General features: G+C 50.3%; 1 protein-coding gene across 1 annotated transcript in view; it reads left to right on the forward strand.

The window, feature by feature from the left end:
• The window catches only part of PTPRS (protein tyrosine phosphatase receptor type S), an 89,536-nt gene that overhangs the window by 26,615 nt on the left and 44,947 nt on the right, over positions 1-17,974 (forward strand). Inside the window, exons 6-8 of the mRNA XM_088067662.1 lie at positions 1,078-1,086; positions 4,805-4,822; positions 7,193-7,303. Of these exons, the coding sequence (XP_087923788.1) occupies positions 1,078-1,086; positions 4,805-4,822; positions 7,193-7,303 (138 nt within the window). The remainder of the gene's footprint in view (positions 1-1,077; positions 1,087-4,804; positions 4,823-7,192; positions 7,304-17,974) is intronic.

Here is a 17,974-nt window from a genome sequence, read left to right on the forward strand (position 1 = left end):
CAGCTGCACTTTGTGCTAACAGGTTTAGGAAGATCCAGGAAGAAATTCTCCCTGTGAGGGTGCCCAGAGCACCCCTGGATCCCTGTGAGTGCTCAGGGCCAGGCTGGACACTGGGAGCAGCCTGGGACAGGGGGAGGTGTCCCTGCCATGGCAGGGGGGGATTTAAGGTCCTTCCAACCCAAAGCAATCTGGATTTAGTGACTGTTCCCTCTGGAGACCGAGCTGTGTGCGGCTCCCTGATGGAGCCTGGCACAGGCTGAGGGAGCAGCAGGAAGGGACAGACACCCAGCTTCCCCCTGGACATGAAGCCATCAGGATGGCAGCCCTGCTGCTGGGGGACAGGGGGTGTTCAGAACTGAATTTTTATCAATATGTGAGTTAGTGGCAAATACGCAAACGAGCTCATTAAAAGGAGCAAGTGAAATGTCAGACAAGGAGCTCTGTGAGACCGGGTTCTGGGCCTGGATTTGGTTCTCATTTGTGTTAAATCTGAATGTTTGGCTGGCAATATAAACAGACCTCCGAGACCATGGTCATTATATTCCCATCATCCCAGGAAGCCATTTGGAATGTGGGTCTTCACTCTAATCAAGGCACGGGTGATACATCATTAACCTTTTTCTCTATTGGTTTTTCTCTATTGGATGTTTCTGCTTCCCCTTTCCGGCTCCAGATAAAATTTCCAAGCAGTTGGAAATCTTTTCATGCCTGGGGGTTTGGGCAGAGTGCAACGCTGTCAGGCAGAGGAGAATGGGAAGAAGCTCTGTCTGGGCTCCTGCTTCCCTTAGACATCATGAACACCTCAGCCTTAGAGATCCAGGCTGGACAGGAGTTTAAGTGGCCTTGGAAAAATGGATTTTTCTGCTTATCTTGGGATGTTTAAACAGAAGGCAAAGCCAATGTCCTCTGCTCAGCTGCCATCTAGGGGGGACACAGGAGGCAGCCTTCAGCCACCTTCCTCAGCACTCAAACACTAAAACCTTTTGTGTCTTGTGTGTGTCTTCTGTTTTCTAAATAACTGGCTATAACAAGCTTTTCTTTTCTTTTTTTTTTTTTCACTTTTTATTTAACACTCAGAGACCTTTGGTAAGTTCATTAAATTTAAAAAAAAATTTCAAATCAAACCAAAAAACCCCAAACCTGCTAATGTGCAGATTTGTAACCCTTGCCCTTTCAACTAATTCCTTTGTAACTGCTTTCTTGAGAGGCATGCTCTGCATTTCTTCTACTAACTCTTTCAGTAGGGATGTTCTGCCCTCTAAATTAATTTCTGCAGGGGCATTGCAGGCTACAAAAAAAAAGAATAGTAATAATAATTCTAATTAATTTATCTGTATAAAGAGATAACAGCTAAATATGAACCTCCTAACATTGGATAGATTTTTTTTTTTTTGTATCTTAGGAACAGTTGTCCTGGAATTCCCCAATTACACAATAGCTTGTACCCTGGAACTGTGGTAATTGTGTTCACACCTGCAGGAGGCCTTGGAGTTTCACATCTAACAAGAGTTATTGGCATTTTGAGGAGGGAGAACTGGGGGTGCAGCATTTCCAAACTGAGGCTGTAAATCACAGGCTGGTGGCTGTGGGGAAGGGTTGAGGAAAGGAAGAGCCCCTGCAGGACCTTCCCCAGAGCTGCTGTTCCCATGGGGGCCAAGTCCCCCCTGTTCCCCCCTGTCCCCTCCAGTCCCCCTGTCCCCTCTGTCCCCCCTGTCCCCTCTGTCCCCCCTGTCCCCTCCATTCCCCCTGTCCCCTCCATTCCCCCCTGTCCCCTCCATTCCCCCTGTCCCCTCCATTCCCCCTGTTCCCTGTTCCTGGGATGTCAGGCTGGAGCTGCCCTCCAGGATCCGGCCTGGCAGAGCTGCAGTGACCCCGAGGGTTTCCTGCTTGTCTGGAGCAGAAAGCTGCTCCAGCCCTGGGGAGAGCAGCTCAGCACACACATGTTCCCACACGTGGCCTGACAGAAGGTGGGGATGTGTTTTCTGTCATTGCCATGGCAATGGTGACTGTCCTCCTCCTCCTCCCCAGGCTCCGAGAATCCGTGGGCAGCTCGGGGAAAGGATGGTGGGAGAGCAGACCCCATCCTCAGTGACAGAGGGGGACACCTGCACAGGGAATTCTGCCTGGCACCATCTTGGGCCTTTATAATCCACAGGCAAGGCCTTTAAGCTGCCTTTTGCCTCTGCTGCTAAACCCCAGGCTGGCCATCTGGGCTCACGCAGCCTCAAAATTTGCCCTAAATAGGCAGATCTGGAGATCCAGAGAGGCTGTGCAAGGCAGTGTGAGAAGTCTGCACGTAGCATCCCAAACCAGCTTTCCACTCCAAAAGTCAGCATCCAGTGTGAGCTCTTCCTGCAAAGCTGTGTCCTCACTGTGCCCTAGGTCCTGGCAGCCTTGTGCACGTGCTCGTGCCCTGTGTAGGATGCCAGGCAAGCCAAGTATTGGCTGCAGGACCCTCCCCTGCACCCCCACGACCCCGTATCAAACCCTCCAGGACCGGTCAGAGTTGCTCAGAATAATTAATTAATAATTAATTATCTCCTTCCAGCCCCCTCCTGCTGCCCCTGTGTTGAACATGGAGCTGGTTAGATGTGAAACTCCAACAGTGGAAAATCTCCCATCTGTGTCTGTGCCCCCACCCAAAGTGCTGCTCGAGCTCATTTGACTCAATTTCTGGTGTGGGGCATCATCTGGCGCTGTGCAGCCCCTCCCCGTGTGCCAGAGCTGGAGCTGGGCAGCCCAGGCTGGCCCTGCCACCTCTCACAGAGCCCTGGCCCCCGGGCAGGCTGTGCCCAGAGCTGCTGTGCCCCTTCCCAGGGCAGGGCTGCTGCTCACAGGAGCCACAGGTGACAAACCTGCAGTGACACAAGAGGCTGCTGTGCTGATGTTGTGTCTGGGCTTGCACAGCTCTAACTTCCAGCACGTTTCTGCTGTCAATTAGAGTGAACTTTCACAGGAAACTGCCAGGCTTAGCCAAGGCCAGAGAAGCTTTTGAGCCATGGGTGATTTTGGGATCTCTTCCCCTCCTCTACCCTCTTCCCATTAGCCTTGTTCCATATTGGTGCCACAGATGGCAGATTTTCACTCCAATTTTGAGACAGAAGGATGTATCAGAGGCTGTTTATATTTCCACTGAGTTGATCTATGACCTTTTTGCTGCTTTCTCTCTCTCTCTTGCTTTTTAAACCTTCCTGCCACCTCCTGGGTGGTGATCTACCCGAGTCCATGCTCCCCCACCTCTTCCAAGCGCTGTCTCTCCAACTTTTGTCCTGAGAGCTAACAACCTGCTTCATTAACCTTAGCTAGTTCCTAACCCTAACTAGATGCTAACTTTTCTCTAGCTAATAACCTAACCTCATAACTAGAAGCTGAGTCTAACTAGAGTCTAATCCCTAACACTATAATGCCTCTGTTGCCTTAGCTCCTTTGAAAAATAAAGGTGAACTCTAATTAGTATCTCTGTATTTTTACCTTCTATCCTGAGAATGGAGGATTGAACCGCAGCAGAAGGATGAGCAGGGCTGAAGGATAAGGAGGGAAGGGGGTTTTGGTGGTTAAGGCAGAAGACTGGCACAGAGGAGGCTTTGACTCCTGTTCTTGCCTGTGCCACAGTCTTCCCTCCGTGGCTTTGGGCAAGTTGCTTCACCTCTGCCTCAGTTTCCCCATGTGTAAAGCAGGATGATGACTCTGCTGTTCCTCCCCAGGGGAGAGGAGAGGGTGAGAGGCTGATATTTGTCATTTGATGTGCTCCACAGCCCTGGCTGGGAGTGCTGCAGAGTGGCAGCAGTGTCACCATTGCAGGGGAGCTCGTGCATCTCTCCCTAGGGAGAGGCAAAACTTGGCACTGCGGGATCTGCCCTGTTCTCAGGATTGGGGTAAAAACCCACCAGCTAAACCCCCTTCTTTGATAAGTTTTGAATGCCACTGTGAGCAAAAGGACCTGCCGTGTTTTCAAAGGAAGATGGTTTGGTTGCAGCCCCAGGAGGTCAGATGGGGGACAGGGGTTTTACCCCTGACTGTCACTCCCTGCCCCCTGCCCGAGGCTGGGCACTGAGGGACAACAGGAGGGGCTTGGAATAAAATACCCCAGCCAGCAGGGAAGTGCAGCAGGGCTCTTCTCTCCACACAGCCCCTCCTCACTGGCATCAGGGGGGCTCCAGAGCCGCTGCAGGAGGTACCAGGGAGCCCTGTCACCTCTCCAGTGCCCAGATCTGCCTCAGTCCCTGTGCAGAGCCCCGAGGGATGGCCAGAGGTGCTGAGCAGGGCACGCTCTGAGCTCTCTCACGTCTGTGCCGAGAGCTGCCGTGTGGAGCTGGGGATTTGCAAGGCAAGGTGGGGTCAGACCTGCAGCTCAGTGCGGTGCCAGGCGCCGTGTGTCCCCAGCCCTGTCCCCAGCCCTGTCCCCAGCCCTGTCCCCAGCCCTGTCCCCAGCCCTGTCCCCAGCCCTGTCCCCAGCAGTGCTGAGGTAAATGCAGGGTCATCATGTGCTCAGTGAGTAGCCAACAGTGATGTTAGCTGAGAGCCTGAGAGGTTTCTGTACATTCCTACAACAAAATGGAGCCGGTCTCAAGCCCTTTGAAGCCAAGAGCCACAGAGACTCTGCAAAGAGCCAGCTGGACTGGGCTGCTCAAAGGACACCCCACCTAAAGTACCCCCAGCCCTTTTCAGTGTCCTGTAATTTGAGATAGACCAAGAAGTTTCCTGCTGGGAACTGTCTTCCTTGACTCAGGTCCTTTTCCCACGGGCAGTGCAGGTGTTTGGGGTTTTGCAGTCATTTCACTCATTTTCTTTGTTTTCTTTGCAGAAGGTACACCGATCCGAGGTAAGACACCCCCAGCTCACTCACTCACCCACTCTCCAAACACTTCTCTCCACACAGATCCCGTTTCATTGCCCTGTGCTCAGTACAGATTCGTATTGTTGTTATGTTTTCTTGTCCTGCTTCACCTCTGAATATTTCTTTTTTATACCTGTCTTTATTTTATCTATGGTTATAATGTCCTTTTTTGTTTGCTGGGTGCACTTGGTAATACTGATACTGTTATTTTAATAACGTCTCCGGCTGCGCTGCCTCAGATTTATGGCAGAGTTTTAAGAGCTAATCTCTCCAGGACTATGAAGGACTGAAGTTTATCTCAAGCATTAAATGCTATCAAAGCTTGGTAAATACTTAGGACTTTCTCTTGATTGGTGCAAAGTGCTCCCAAGCTGCTGATGGCGATGAGAGTTTTCCAGTCCTTTGCTCAGGCAGATCTTCAGCACTTACCATCTCAGCGTACTCATTTGTTTGGCTCCAGAGCCTCTTTCCACTTCCTCCCCACTCTCTTACCCTTAGGTTTCTCTGGGAAAGATCCGTGGTAAGTAGCTTCTGCACTGTCTCTTTAATGGAGTCAAAAATTGACCTCAAGCTGAAAGGCAGGAGGAATTGGGTGTGCACCCCTTGGAAGACCCTGCTTTGGTTTTATCTCCACTGGCACATTTAAAATTCCATAATTTTCTGCTGGTAAAAGCAACAGGAGGTGCTGTAGGTGAGATTTACGTTTTCACACTTCATCTCTGTTGGCTCCTGACAGGTGCTGAACACTCCTCACCCTCTCTGCAGCCTCATTTCTGCCATTGCCTTGACCAGCAGGGGTGAGGAGTGGGCAGGGAGGGAGGGGTGAGTCCCTATTCCCCAGGGAATGCTGCCCACTGCAGTCCTTGGTTCCCTTCCTGCTCTGGAGCGGGGCTTCATCTCCCCTGGCTACTCTCAGACCAGTGATGCTCATGAGCAGCACAGGAAATATATCTGGAACCAATGGGAACAACCCACAGATTTGTCTAAATTAACAGAAATTTCTGGGAAAACTCAGCAGCCAGCTTTTCCACTCTCCAACAGCAGAGCTGGAGCTGTAATTCCATATGAAATATGCTCAGCTGGGTGCTCAGTGGGAAGCTCCAGCCAGTTTGGGTTTTAACTCCTGTTGTGCTGAAATACCCGCAGATTCTTTTGGAATGGATTTTGTTTGGTTTACTGGCCTGGGTGGGGGTTTTTTGGGGTTTCATTTCCTCTGTTGTGCCTTTAGGAGCTCCCAGGCACAGGGGATGCTGTGGGGAATTGCACTCACACCCCAGCCCTGTCCCAAATCCTCTCCCAGCCCCACGTCCCCCACCAGCATCGTTCCCACCCACGCACACGAACGTGAGCTCTGTGTCCTCTGTGAACACACTGCTTTTTCCTCCCTGAAAAGGCTGTATCTGCAACCAACAATGATCTCATTTGCACTCCTCTCACTTAAGATTTTATCAATACTATTACACTGAGCTGGAATTGTTTGGTTTTCATATATAGGTGGGGTTTTTTTCCAGAGATGGGAGTTAAGAATCTTACCACATGTGAGCTCTGTCCATATCTGTAGTGTAATCATGTACTCCTAATACATAAAACATTTGAGAGCCTGTTGAATTATTTATGTAGTATGTATTTTAACTGGAGTTTTGCAGGGATGAAGCCTTCTGAGGTAAATGAGGCAATTTTCTTCCATGTAGTTCCATGCTGCATCTCTCTGCATATTTGCTGACAGGAATCTTTAGTTTGGGCTCTGGGTATATTCTTGTAGCCTGCAATAATATACAAGTTTAAGAAAAACCTTAATCCTTTTGGCCCAGATGATGTAAACCGTGCAGGCAATTTTGAAGTTCCAATGCAGTATTTATAGGGTTTTCCCTGGGGAATATTTACTATCAGTAAGGTGCTTTTCACAGGGGCTCTTATCTCCCCTAGACTTCCTGAGGAGCAGGTATCGGGCACAAAACAAAGGCAGCGGTGATGGAAATTCCCCAGGCAGTGGGTGACAAAGCCTTTCACTTTTATGGTCACCGCTTCAAATTGAGCAAGGGAAAGTCAACTGCGTGCTGATGGATTTCTGGGGATCACAGTAATATGGATTATTGAGGCTGATTTCGGGAGTTCTGGTGCAGAACGCCTGCATTGCAGAAGCCACAAAACTTGGTGCTTTTGCTGATGAGTTCAGGACAAAGAGCAGCACGGGCTGGAGAGGGGGGATTGAATTTTCTGATCGCGTCGGGTCCGAGCGCAGCGGGGTGAGAGTGAGCCCGGGGGGAAGCTCAGAAAGCAGAGCTGGTGCCCTGCCTGCAGAGCCAGCAGAGCCGTGACCATGTGTCTGTGCTGCCGTCTCTTGTCCCCTCACAGGTGGGCTGCAGATCGAGAGCAGCGAGGAGACGGACCAGGGCAAGTACGAGTGCGTGGCCAGCAACAGCGCCGGGGTGCGCTACTCGTCCCCCGCTAACCTTTACGTGAGAGGTAGGGAGCACAGCGGCTCACTGCACCCACCCTTCTCCGGGCTCCTCCGGGCTCCTCCGGGCCCGTGGCACCCCTCCCGGGCAGCTGGGGTGGCACAGGGGTCCCGCTGCCCCCCGAGCCCCCCGAGCTGCCGAGCGCGACCCAGGGCAGCGCACCCCAAAGCTGCCGGGGCAAATCCCTCCGGCCGCACCTCTAGAGACCACGATTCCCTTTGTCCCAAAGCATCCCTGCTCTCTGGAGCCGGCTGGATTGAGCTCTGCTGCTGTGCTGGAGAGGAGGGGAGTGTCCCTGGATCCCCCCAGACTGCAGCAGGAGGTGCATTGGCACTGCTCCCCTCGGTCCCAGCTGCTTTTCCCTGTGCCAGCAGTAATTTGTCCCCGGTTCCTTGGGCACAAACGCTGGGCACGGAGCTGGGGCCACCAGCAGCCATCCCTGCCTCACTGACAGCCCCTTCACCCCACATCAGGGCAACAAATGACATCCATGCCCCTCGATGTTCTCCCACCCCAGCAGCCAACAGCCTCTCCACTCTCTCTTATTTTGTTCTCTATGACCTGTAATATTTTGTGTGTAGCTTTGGCTTAACATCTTTCCACAGCAGAAGCCCTTTTGGTAATAAGAGAGCAGGGCTGGTCCTTCTCAATTTGGAAAGAAAGAAAAAAAAAAACCAAAAAACCATTGGGAGGAAAAAAGAGAAGTTACATCCCAGCAAACTGTTCCCATTTCCATCCCATCGACAGAGGAGGCGCCTCCCACCTACACCCCCGTTAATCTGCAGTCCAATGCAGAGCCATGCTCCTGTGTGCACTCCTTTCTCTCTCTCTTTCTCTCTCTCTCGTGTCTCACGCTCACTAAATCACATGCACATGGAGAGAAGGCTTTTAATAATTTAATGTTTCCAAGCTAAATTTTTAAATAGCCTTTTGTGGCCAGCTGGAAAATTGCGTTTGAAATTTGCCCTGTCGCCTGGGCCCCGAAATTCCATTTTTGGGAATGTAAATCTGGATCCGATACTAACTCAGGGCTGAATCCATTGCAGACAGCTTAGCTGGAATGGTTTGGGTTCTTTCTTTTAAAAAAAAAAACTAAAAAGAAACAGGAAAAAATGTGGGGATTTTTCATTATTGTTTTGTTTATAAATTTCCTCTACTTTTCTGGCCACTCGGAAAGTACCCAGGAGACAAAGGTTGTAACTGGGTGTTGTCTCCACACCTGGATGAGAGGGCTCCAGGTGACAGCCCTGTTCCTACCCCAGTTAGCCCGTGTGTACTGGGCCTGCAAACCAGCACTAACCTGCCGAGAGAGTGCAGAAAACAGCGGTGCCAGCTCGGCCTGTGCTTTGGGTGTTTTTCATGCTGTTTAATTCCTTGTTTCTTGTGTGTTAATATCGTGGAAAGGTAACAAATTTCTGAAATGGATTTGCTTGGGTGGGAGGGAGAGTTCATGCACATTTTTCTTCCCGTTTTTTGTTTTAAAAGAGTCTCCAGCACTCTTGTGTTTCCAATTGACTTGTTTCTCCCATAACATGCTTGTCTCTATAGACCACCTGGGATAGGAGTTGTAAGTTTGAACATTGCAAGGAAATGGTTTGGTTTGGTTTCGCTTTTCTTTTCCTTCTTCTAATTATTTCTTTTTTCCTTATTCAGTCCCATGGTGGAGTGAGAGTGAGCAGGGCTGGGTGTGGGGCTGGGGGGATTGCGGGGACGGGCCCCGGCCGGGGCTGCTCCGTGCGGGGCCGCTCTGCCCGGGCGGGCTCCGCTCCCCTTCTCCGAGGAGCAGAGGGGCTGCAGGGAGGGACAATCCTGCCTGGGCTCAGCACCCCTCTGGGGGCTGATTCTGAGCTAGGATTGCTCCAGCCTGGCCTCCCTGCCGAGCTTGGTCGGGCTTCGAGGGATGGGAGGGGGAGCGTTAGGAAGGCAGGAAAGAGGGTCGTTACTATCTTCATTTTTTTTCCTTTCATTTTATTTTGGTTAAGAGAAAAAAAAAAATCAATCAATTTGCAGCTGACAGCCTTGAGAAGGCCTTTTTTTACTCTCTCTGTGTTTCCCCTATTTTTCTCTTCTCCTCATGTCATTGTGTTCCGCATCAAACCCCCTTAACATCCCTCAGAGCTACGAGAAGGTTGGTGTGGTTTTTTTCTTTTTTACTTTCTTTACCCACATTTTTACATTCGTAAGAGAAAAAAAAAAAAAATGAAAAACAATTTTAAAAAATGAAAAGAGAAAAAGCAAGAAATCTTTAAGATGAGCGAGACCCGCGCGTTCCCGGGTCTCACGGAGATGAGTTGAGTTGCATTGTGGGCCTCTCTATGCATCCTTTGGTAATGTTGCTGAGTTCTTGCACTTTTTTGTCGTCATGGTTACCTTGCCGTTTGGACATTGGGCCTGATGCATGATAGGAGAATGTAACAATCTTCTTTGCATGCCACTTTTTAAATTAATTATGAATTATTTTTTCGATATATAAATATGTATAGTTTCTTTTCGTTATACAATTCTGGTTTCTTTGAAGTGGATTTACTCTTACTTTCCAAATTTTTGGTTCTGTTGGGTTTTTTGCTTTCTCTTGATTTCCTGTTTCTGTTTTGATTGGTTATGCTGTGCTGTAGTTTATTCCAAACGCATTGTGAGAAGCCAGTGTTCCTGCCCACCCGGTGGTAACTGAACTCCTCAATCCCTCCAGGAGGAAAGGAGTCACACAGCTCTAACGCCTGTCCATGGAAGCCCTGCTGTTTGGGACAAGCCTTTGTTTTGGGGGAGGGAGGGATCTGGGAAGTGGAAAAGATGGTGAGAACCCAGGGGGTCATTCCAAGAGTTAGAGCAGACCCTGGGTCACATTATTGCTCATTTATTTCTTGAGGTGTGGCTCTTGTTCCACCTCCTGCACACAAAGAAAAGCCCTGACCCTGCTCCGAGGCTTCCCCAGCCACGGGAGCTCGCTCACTGGTCACTGCCCAGTTCCCTCCAGTACCAGCAGGAGCAGGGGGCTGTCAGCCCAGCGTGGCACTGACAGAAGCTCCCTGCTGTTCCCAAATCCCACGCTCTTCTCTCCTGGAGCACCCACGAGTGCACGGGGAGTCCGTGGCCAGGCCGTGCCCCAGCTCCGGGCACAGTCCCCTGGAGGAGGTGGTGGCTCGTCCTGGGAGTGCTGGGAGGGGAGGGCAGGGGGCAGCTGCCTCCTGGCTCTGCCTGTCCCCATTGTCCCTTCCTGGGATCCATCCTGTGCTGCCTGGTGCAGCGCCTCGAAACCCAGCCAGGCACAGCCTCCTTCTAAGGGAGCGTGTGAGGAGAATGCAGCTGTGCAGGCATGCAACAGTGCTGGGGCACATCTGGCAGCTGCAGCTATTGCAAACAGCAACCAGCAATCTGGCCAGTGACATTGGAGCTGAAAATGCCTCTTTTCCCTCTTCTCATCTCCCTGTTTATCCCCAAGAAGCTCCTGTTGCCTCCCATGTGTGCATCCCGAGCGGGTGAGGCACATGGGAGAGTGCACAGGGGGTTTGCAGTGTGTCAGTGGTCCCAGTGGTGCTTGGTGCTTTCCCTGTGCAGAACCGAATGCCAGCCCTTTCCCTGGCTATGCCTTTCCCTCTGCCCGCAGCCCCCACCTCTCGATCAGCTACCAAAGGAGTGGCTTTCCTAGGGCACAGGTATTAAAGCTGTGTGATTTTTGAGAAATCCAGTGCAGTATTGACACAGTATCTGTCTCTCTCTTTCTCTCTCTCTCTCTTTCTCTCTGTCTGTCCTTCTCTTTTTTCTTAAAATGCTGAGATTTCAGTGCTCGGACCCTCAGTGCTGGTATTCTCCCCTCCCCTTCCGAGTCCCCCTCCCCGCAGGTACCAGGGTACCACTCCCAAATGCTGCGCTCCTGATAATTCTCTGGGAAGAGACCAGCTGTGGCTCTTCTGACTTGGATGCTAACAATAGCCAAAAACATCCCCCAGTCCCAAGGCTCTTTTTAAAGAAAAGAAAAAGAAAAACTGCTTGTTCTATTAAAAAAAAAAGGAATAGCATTTGAAACGAGGTTTTCCCATCCCACCTCCCTCCTGCCTAGGACTAAAAGGTGATAATCACTCCTAATTACAGGATTTTCCTCCATGACTAGGAGTTTGAGTTTCAGGATTTAGGTGCAATTAAAAAGGGATTTATACACCATTATTTTTTATTTGTTTATTTTCTCTTTTATAAAGTATTTCTAACGTGGCCAAAGTGCACTGCTGCTGCTAAGAATCTCTTGTGATCTGAGAAGGCTTGAAGATTAAATTCTTCCTTAAGAGCCAATAAAAATAATATTAATGATAATGATATCAACAGCAATAAACTAAAGCTAAATGGGATGTAATCATGCTGGAATGACACCGGGTGAGGAAATAGAGACTTGATACATGGCTAGAAGAGTTTGTGTGGCTTGCTAAAGTTACTGTCTAGTGGAAGGTGTCCTGTGAGAACAGGACGGGCTTTAAGGTCCTTCCAACCCAAACCATGGGCATGGTCCTGAAATCATTGGTGAGGGGTTTGCCTCGTGTGTTATTGCAGGTCAGATCATGCCATGGCCCAGAATAACAGAGTGCTAACAGAGGATGCCCAAGGTCAGAGGCAGAAGCCTCTTTCTGGAGACCACAAAAGCAGGTCAGAAGCAGGTAAGGTGACCTCTGCCACCACCCCAGAGTGTGGCAGTTTAGGTTGGGCCACCCATCCAGGGTTCCCCTGTGGTCAGTGCAGAGATGGATGCAGTTTTAGGGGCAAGTCAGCACCTCGGTGGGAATCCTGGTTTTTCTGGGAGCCACACAGCTCACCTGGCTTTCAAAAGTCTCCTTGGATGCTTCTCTGCAACCCTAGGGACACAGATGCCATTAAACTTGTGGCCCACAGTAACTGCAGGAAAGGATGGATTTAAAATCCTGCAAATCAAGAGCTCTCTGCCCATGGTGGTGTTTGAGAGGCTGCCCCATCCCTGGCACCATGTCCAGGGCCAGGTTGGACAGGACTTGGAGCAGCCTGGGACAGTGGAAGGTGTCCCTGCCGTGGCAGGGCTGGAACTGGATGGGCTTTAAGGTCCCTTCCAGCCCAAAGCACTCTGTGGTGTTTCTGTCTGGGGGGGGCTCAGCCATGTCCCCTCAGCCAGGTCAGTGTCCCCTCAGCCAGGTCAGTGTCCCCTCTGCCAGGTCAGTGTCCCCTCTGCCAGGTCAGTGTCCCCTCTGCCAGGTCAGTGTCCCCTCTGCCAGGTCCTGTGGCCAGAGCTGGTTTTCCCCCTGGAAATGGAGCACTTTGCAGCTCTCCTCTTAATTTGGGAAGCTGCAGGCAGCCACGTGGATTGCTCTGCTTTGATGGCAGAATGCAGCTGCTGCCTGTGTGTGTAAGGACCTGGTGTCCCTGTGCTCCTCCGTGTCCCAGAGGGAAGGAGGGATGAGCTGTGTGGGCTGTGCTTCAGATCCCCCGAGCGTGCAGAGCTGCTGCTGCTGCTACAGGACACCTTGTCATGGCTGAAATTAGCAGAATTAAGAATTTTCCCCTGTTCACACAGTGGGGCCCTGTTAGGAGGTACAGAAGGCAGCAGTTGGGATGCTGCAGGGATAATCCTTCCTGCTCTTGGCTCCAGCTTCTTGTGGCTCTGCTCTTTTCCAGCCCAGGGAGCTGTAAATGGCTCAGCAGGCATTTAAAGCAGCCCAGTGCCTGCTCGGGCCCTGCCTTTGCTGCTTGTCACCACCAGCACAAGCTTTGTCACCCCAAGCCAGGTTCTGCAGCCCAGCTCCTGCTGAGAACATTCCCAGGAACTCCCAAGGCTCTCTGGAAAACCTCAGCTCACTGAGAGACCAAAGATGAAACCAGGCCAGGGCAAAACATGGAAGAGCTGAACTAGGGGAAATCAATTAAAATAAAACCCACAGAAAGGGCAGGGACAGTGTGCCGAGCACCTCAGGAAATAAAGCTTCAAAATAGGTTAAAATGTGACTAATTTAAGCAATAATTTAGCCTGTAGCCTGGGTTAAGTTTGGCACATGAGTAATTTGACCATCAGACTAGAGCTGCTGGTTGGTTCCAGGTGGAACCATTGCTGAGCTTTTCCCTTTCAATCCCATTTAGAGGTTGAAGGAAATAATTCCACATGCACTAGAGATTTAACAAATAGCCACAAGGTCAAAGCAGTCATTGGTATTTTAAACTGTAGGAATTTTAATGCCTTTTTAGACTAGATTGATAAATTCTTTAATGGAGAAGGAGGGAGGCAGAACCACCACTGGGTTGTACAGCTGCCTCTGCAGTGCCCAGTTTCCAGGTGCTAAAATTGAGGGATGGAGAGTTCTGGGATGATTTTTAAGGGTTATTTTAGCACTTCTGCGGGTGGGGGAGCGCCCTGTCCATGTTTGGGGTGTCCTCAGCTCTGAAATTCTAGTTCCAAACCAAACAAAGCAAACAAAAACTTCACTGTGTTTCTGCAGAAGGATTTCTCAAGGGTATCAGGAAATGGAAATGGATACAAAAAGCCACCCCCCAAAAAAAAAAATCAAAAAAAATCCAAACTGTGTATATATCTATGTATATACATGACTATCTCTCTATAGAGGGCACTTTGCAGGAACACTGTGCTGTACTGATCTCGAAATCTCTGCCTGCCTGTGTCTCTTACACCTTTTGCATCGCTGTTCTCTTTGTTTTAGGGGAAAAAATTAGATTACACCTTGTCAAATTAAAATAACAAAAACTAAAACAGTCAAGTCTGTATTTAAAATTACAGAGCTGCTTGAAAAACAATTGGATTCTGATTATGTTCTGTTCAATCCTGTAAAAAACAACAGGAAAAAAAAAAAGAACTGCAAAAGACCAGAGATGTTCAGCCAGCCTGTCGCTCAGCTAATGTGGTTCTTTAAGTGAAGAGTAACAATTACTGGGAAGGTAATGGATTTCCTCCAGACCAAATCCAAGCCTTGGTCTCATTCTTTATTTATCTACCTATTTCCGTATTTATTTTATTCTCCATGAAGGAAATGAGGAAGGAGATGGGCAGGAGGAGGGAAGCTTCTCGTCCTGTGGAGGGCGGAGGTCGGGAATCCAAACCCCGAAAGGTCTCGGCCCAGAATTGGAATGGGAGAGGGAGGAGGCAGAGGCGGCTGCACGGACATGCAGGGGCAGGGACAGACCACATTTGGGAGGGAGGACAGGTGTAATCTAAGCTTCACTAATAATGTAGAGGCTGCACATTATTTTGGCACCCTTTCCCCTACCCCTTCTCATTTTGGAGCAAGACGGAATGACTCCTGTCTCCCCAAAATGGCCAATAATGTCCGCCTTCTCACCTCATTTGGAGCAGCAGCTTGCTGAGTGTCAAAATGTTTAATACCATTTGGTTTTGTTTGGTGCTTTCAACCAGCCACTTCACTTTCTTTTGTTTCCTTTTTCAATTAATTTCTTCTTTAAGGTATAAGATGCATTTCTCTTTGAGTTGGTTTAATGTGAATCGGGGTTTGAAGTGACATGTTCTTGTCCAGGACATTCTCCTTTCCCCACCTTGCTCCTCCTCCAACGTTTTTTCTCTCTGAGGGAATCTGGAAGGGGCTTTAAAAGAGCAGCTGGTGGGGTTCCTCAGCACAAACTGCTTGGTCTCAGGTTTCTCTCATTAGCAGCATCATGGGAACACATTTTAAGGATGGATTCTGGTGTTGCAAAAGTCAACTCTGGATCTTACAGTGTCTCTTCCAATCAGGTCTGTAAATCTTGCAAAAACACCTCTCACCCTGAGTGGTGGTGGGGAACCTGAGTTGTGCTGATGGGGACCAAAAAAGCCAAAAATGCCACTCACAGAACACAAACTGGGTCAACCTCTGCCTCCATGAGCAGCAACAAAACCAATTGGCTTCCGAAGGGTGTGAAAAGTTACGGATCTGTTCTGTTTCTAAAAAAGCACAATTTGGGATGTGAATTTGCAGTGTGAAATGCTTATCCAACAATTAAACAGACTCATAACTAACTGCACTTAAGAAACTTTTCTGTGCCTCTGAAATGGCTTCTTTGCATTGAAATAATTTAATTGTATCCCAAACATCCAGCTCCAGTCCTGGAATCTGATTCTACCCGTAACAAGCTGTATCCTTGTTTGAAAAAAAGCTCCTGAGAGTTTTTTGGCCATGGACAATGTCTGTTTGTGTGTGCCTGCTTGTGTGTGTCTGTCGGGAGCTGTTGCACATGGAGCATGCACATCCGTGTACGCATGCAGGGTCTGGCAAAGCTGTCCTGGAACCAAACACCCCTGGAACTCAGGGAAAGTCCTTCTTGTATCAGAAACTGGGAAAAGTATTATTAGACAAGTGTCTGTGAAGCAGAGTCCTGGCTGCCCCATCCCAATGTTTCCTTTCCAGAGAGGGCAGTTCTGTTCTTCCCAATCCTTTGAAAGTGTTGAATAGCAAAATGGGAGGAATCTCTACACCCGATTTTTTTCTCATAAAATTCCCCTCCTTCAGCTGCTGTGGAGCTGGACCTAGAGCTGAAATTGGTCTCGATTCCATCTCCAGCTTCCTTTCCACCACAGCTCTCCTCCTCCTGGGCCTTGACCTAAAGGCTGACCCAGAGATTCTCAGCTTGACGAATTCCCTGTCTCCAGCCAAATGCAAATGTTGTCACAATTAAAATAAACAGCAGCCTGACGGCTCTGGGTAGCCAGAGATGAACCCTGTACCTGCTGTGGTTGTCACAGCACTGAGCCTTCGCAGGGCTATATCCAGGGGACTCTCTGAGGTCCCCAACACTCAATTGGAGTTCTCTTCCCATCCTAGATCAGTGTGTGGATGCTGGTATAACTGTGCACACAGGAGAATCTATTTTTTTTTAAACCAGGATGCACCAAGGGAGTGCTGCTGCCTGTTCTGGGCTTGTACCAGCCCCAATCCAAATTCTCTGTCCTTGTGGAACGGGCGGTGCTGAGGGCTGGCACCAGAGGTGCTGGTGCTTCCCTTGGAGGGTGACAAATGCCACAGCCCAAAGCAGGGATCCCTGAGAGCCCAGGGCTGACCTGCACCCCTGGGAGCTGTCGGGAGGAGGGAAGGGCTGCTCTGCACTTTTGGGAACGTGCTCTGCACAGCCCCTGAGCTTGTGTTTTGTGAGTGGATTTCTCCTTCCCTGCCCAAAACCACAGCCAGGAACAGTCGGTTCCCTTCAGACTCCGATTCTCAGCACTCCGCCCTACATCAGATGATGCTTTTCAGTTATTGAATTCTGGTTTGTTCTTTCTTTTTCTTTTCTTTTCTTTGTTTCTTTTTTTCCCTTTATCTTTCAGTTGGGTTTCATTTCTTTGCGATTAGCTTGGTTTGGATTGTCTTGTTCTGTTCCCATGACAACTCAGTGTTTGCATCCCACCTGCCGTTGTTTGTTGCTGTTGATGCTGTTTGCTGACCGGATCTTGTCCGGATGTGTCTCCCCATTCCTCCTCACCTTTCCCACCTTGCCTCCCCTCTCCAGAAGGTCACATACCAGCCCCCCCCCAGAAGAGTCATCCCCACCCCAGATCTGTCTGCATGTTGACCCCACTTGTTTCTTTTCGAGTTCTCTCCATCTTGTCTCCGACTGTGACGGGTGTGGTTTCCACCTGGCTCCATTTTCTGAAGTGTGGTACCTCTGGAAGCAGTGGGAAGCAGGATGGAGTAGGGAACAGGGATGTGCCCCTGTGGCTGGGGCTGAGTGTTCTCCATAGGGGCAGGAGGAGGGAGCAAGGAGCAGGCTGCCTGGTCCTTTGAACCAGTGCTGGTGCCTGAGGTGGAACAAACACTGTGGTACCCCCTACACCTTTGTGCAGGTAGAAATCACCTTCTAGTGTCAGTGGCCAGGTGAGTTTGCAGCCCCTCCCTCCACATCCCCATCCTTCTCCCAGCTGAGGGCACGTCCCCCGTTCTCTCTGCGGATCCGTGCATGCAGGAGTTCCCCTTTGCTGCCTCGCGGCTCCTACTGCCACCAGTCTGGAAGTCTTCTCTTCCTTGCCTCCCCGTGCTGGTTCCTGGCTACTGGTTCCCACAGAAAAGGGTCTGACAGCCTGAAGGGGAGGGCAGACCTTGCTGTGACCGTGTCCCTTTGTCACCTTGCAGGACGATGCAGGGGCTGCAGTTGACTTTTGTTTGCCAAAGCCCCAAAAAACAGCAAACAGCCCCATCCTCTCCTGGCAGTGCCCTTCCCCTTGGAAAAGATCCACAGAGCTGCAAGATAAACACTAGCAAGCCCCAAGACAGTTCCAGGGGACATCTGAAGGCACTGGGAGGGACATTGGCAGGCTCAGCTCTGCTGTGCTTTGCTCTGCTTTGGCATGAGGCAACGGCACCGACTTTGGAGAGGTTGTGCAGGGGTTACCTGGGAGCAGACAGCAGGAACAGGGAGCTCACAGCCCCCCAGTTCTCCAGACCCTCCTGTCCCCTCTCCCACCCTGCCTGCAGCAGTTCCTGCATGGCTGTCCCTGAAGCTGGAGGAATCCTGCACCCCTGCTCCCCTGCAGCTGCTGCGGTTCCTGCGTTTTCCCCGGCTCCTGTATCCTTTTGTCTCTCCTGTGGGATGAGACCCTGCCCTCAGCGCTCTCCCTAGGCCCTCCCTGATCCACACACCTTCTCCTTTGTCCATTCCCCTGCTTTCCCCCTCTAAGGAAGGGCACCCACCATCCCTCCAGCCAGCCCAGCTAGCTCAGGAAATGGAGCCAAGGAAA

The sequence above is a fragment of the Pseudopodoces humilis genome, chromosome 28 (assembly GCF_049639895.1).
Source record: "Pseudopodoces humilis isolate 2021_Gansu_Grassland_sample_001 chromosome 28, ASM4963989v1, whole genome shotgun sequence".
NCBI classification, from domain to species: Eukaryota; Metazoa; Chordata; class Aves; order Passeriformes; family Paridae; genus Pseudopodoces; species Pseudopodoces humilis.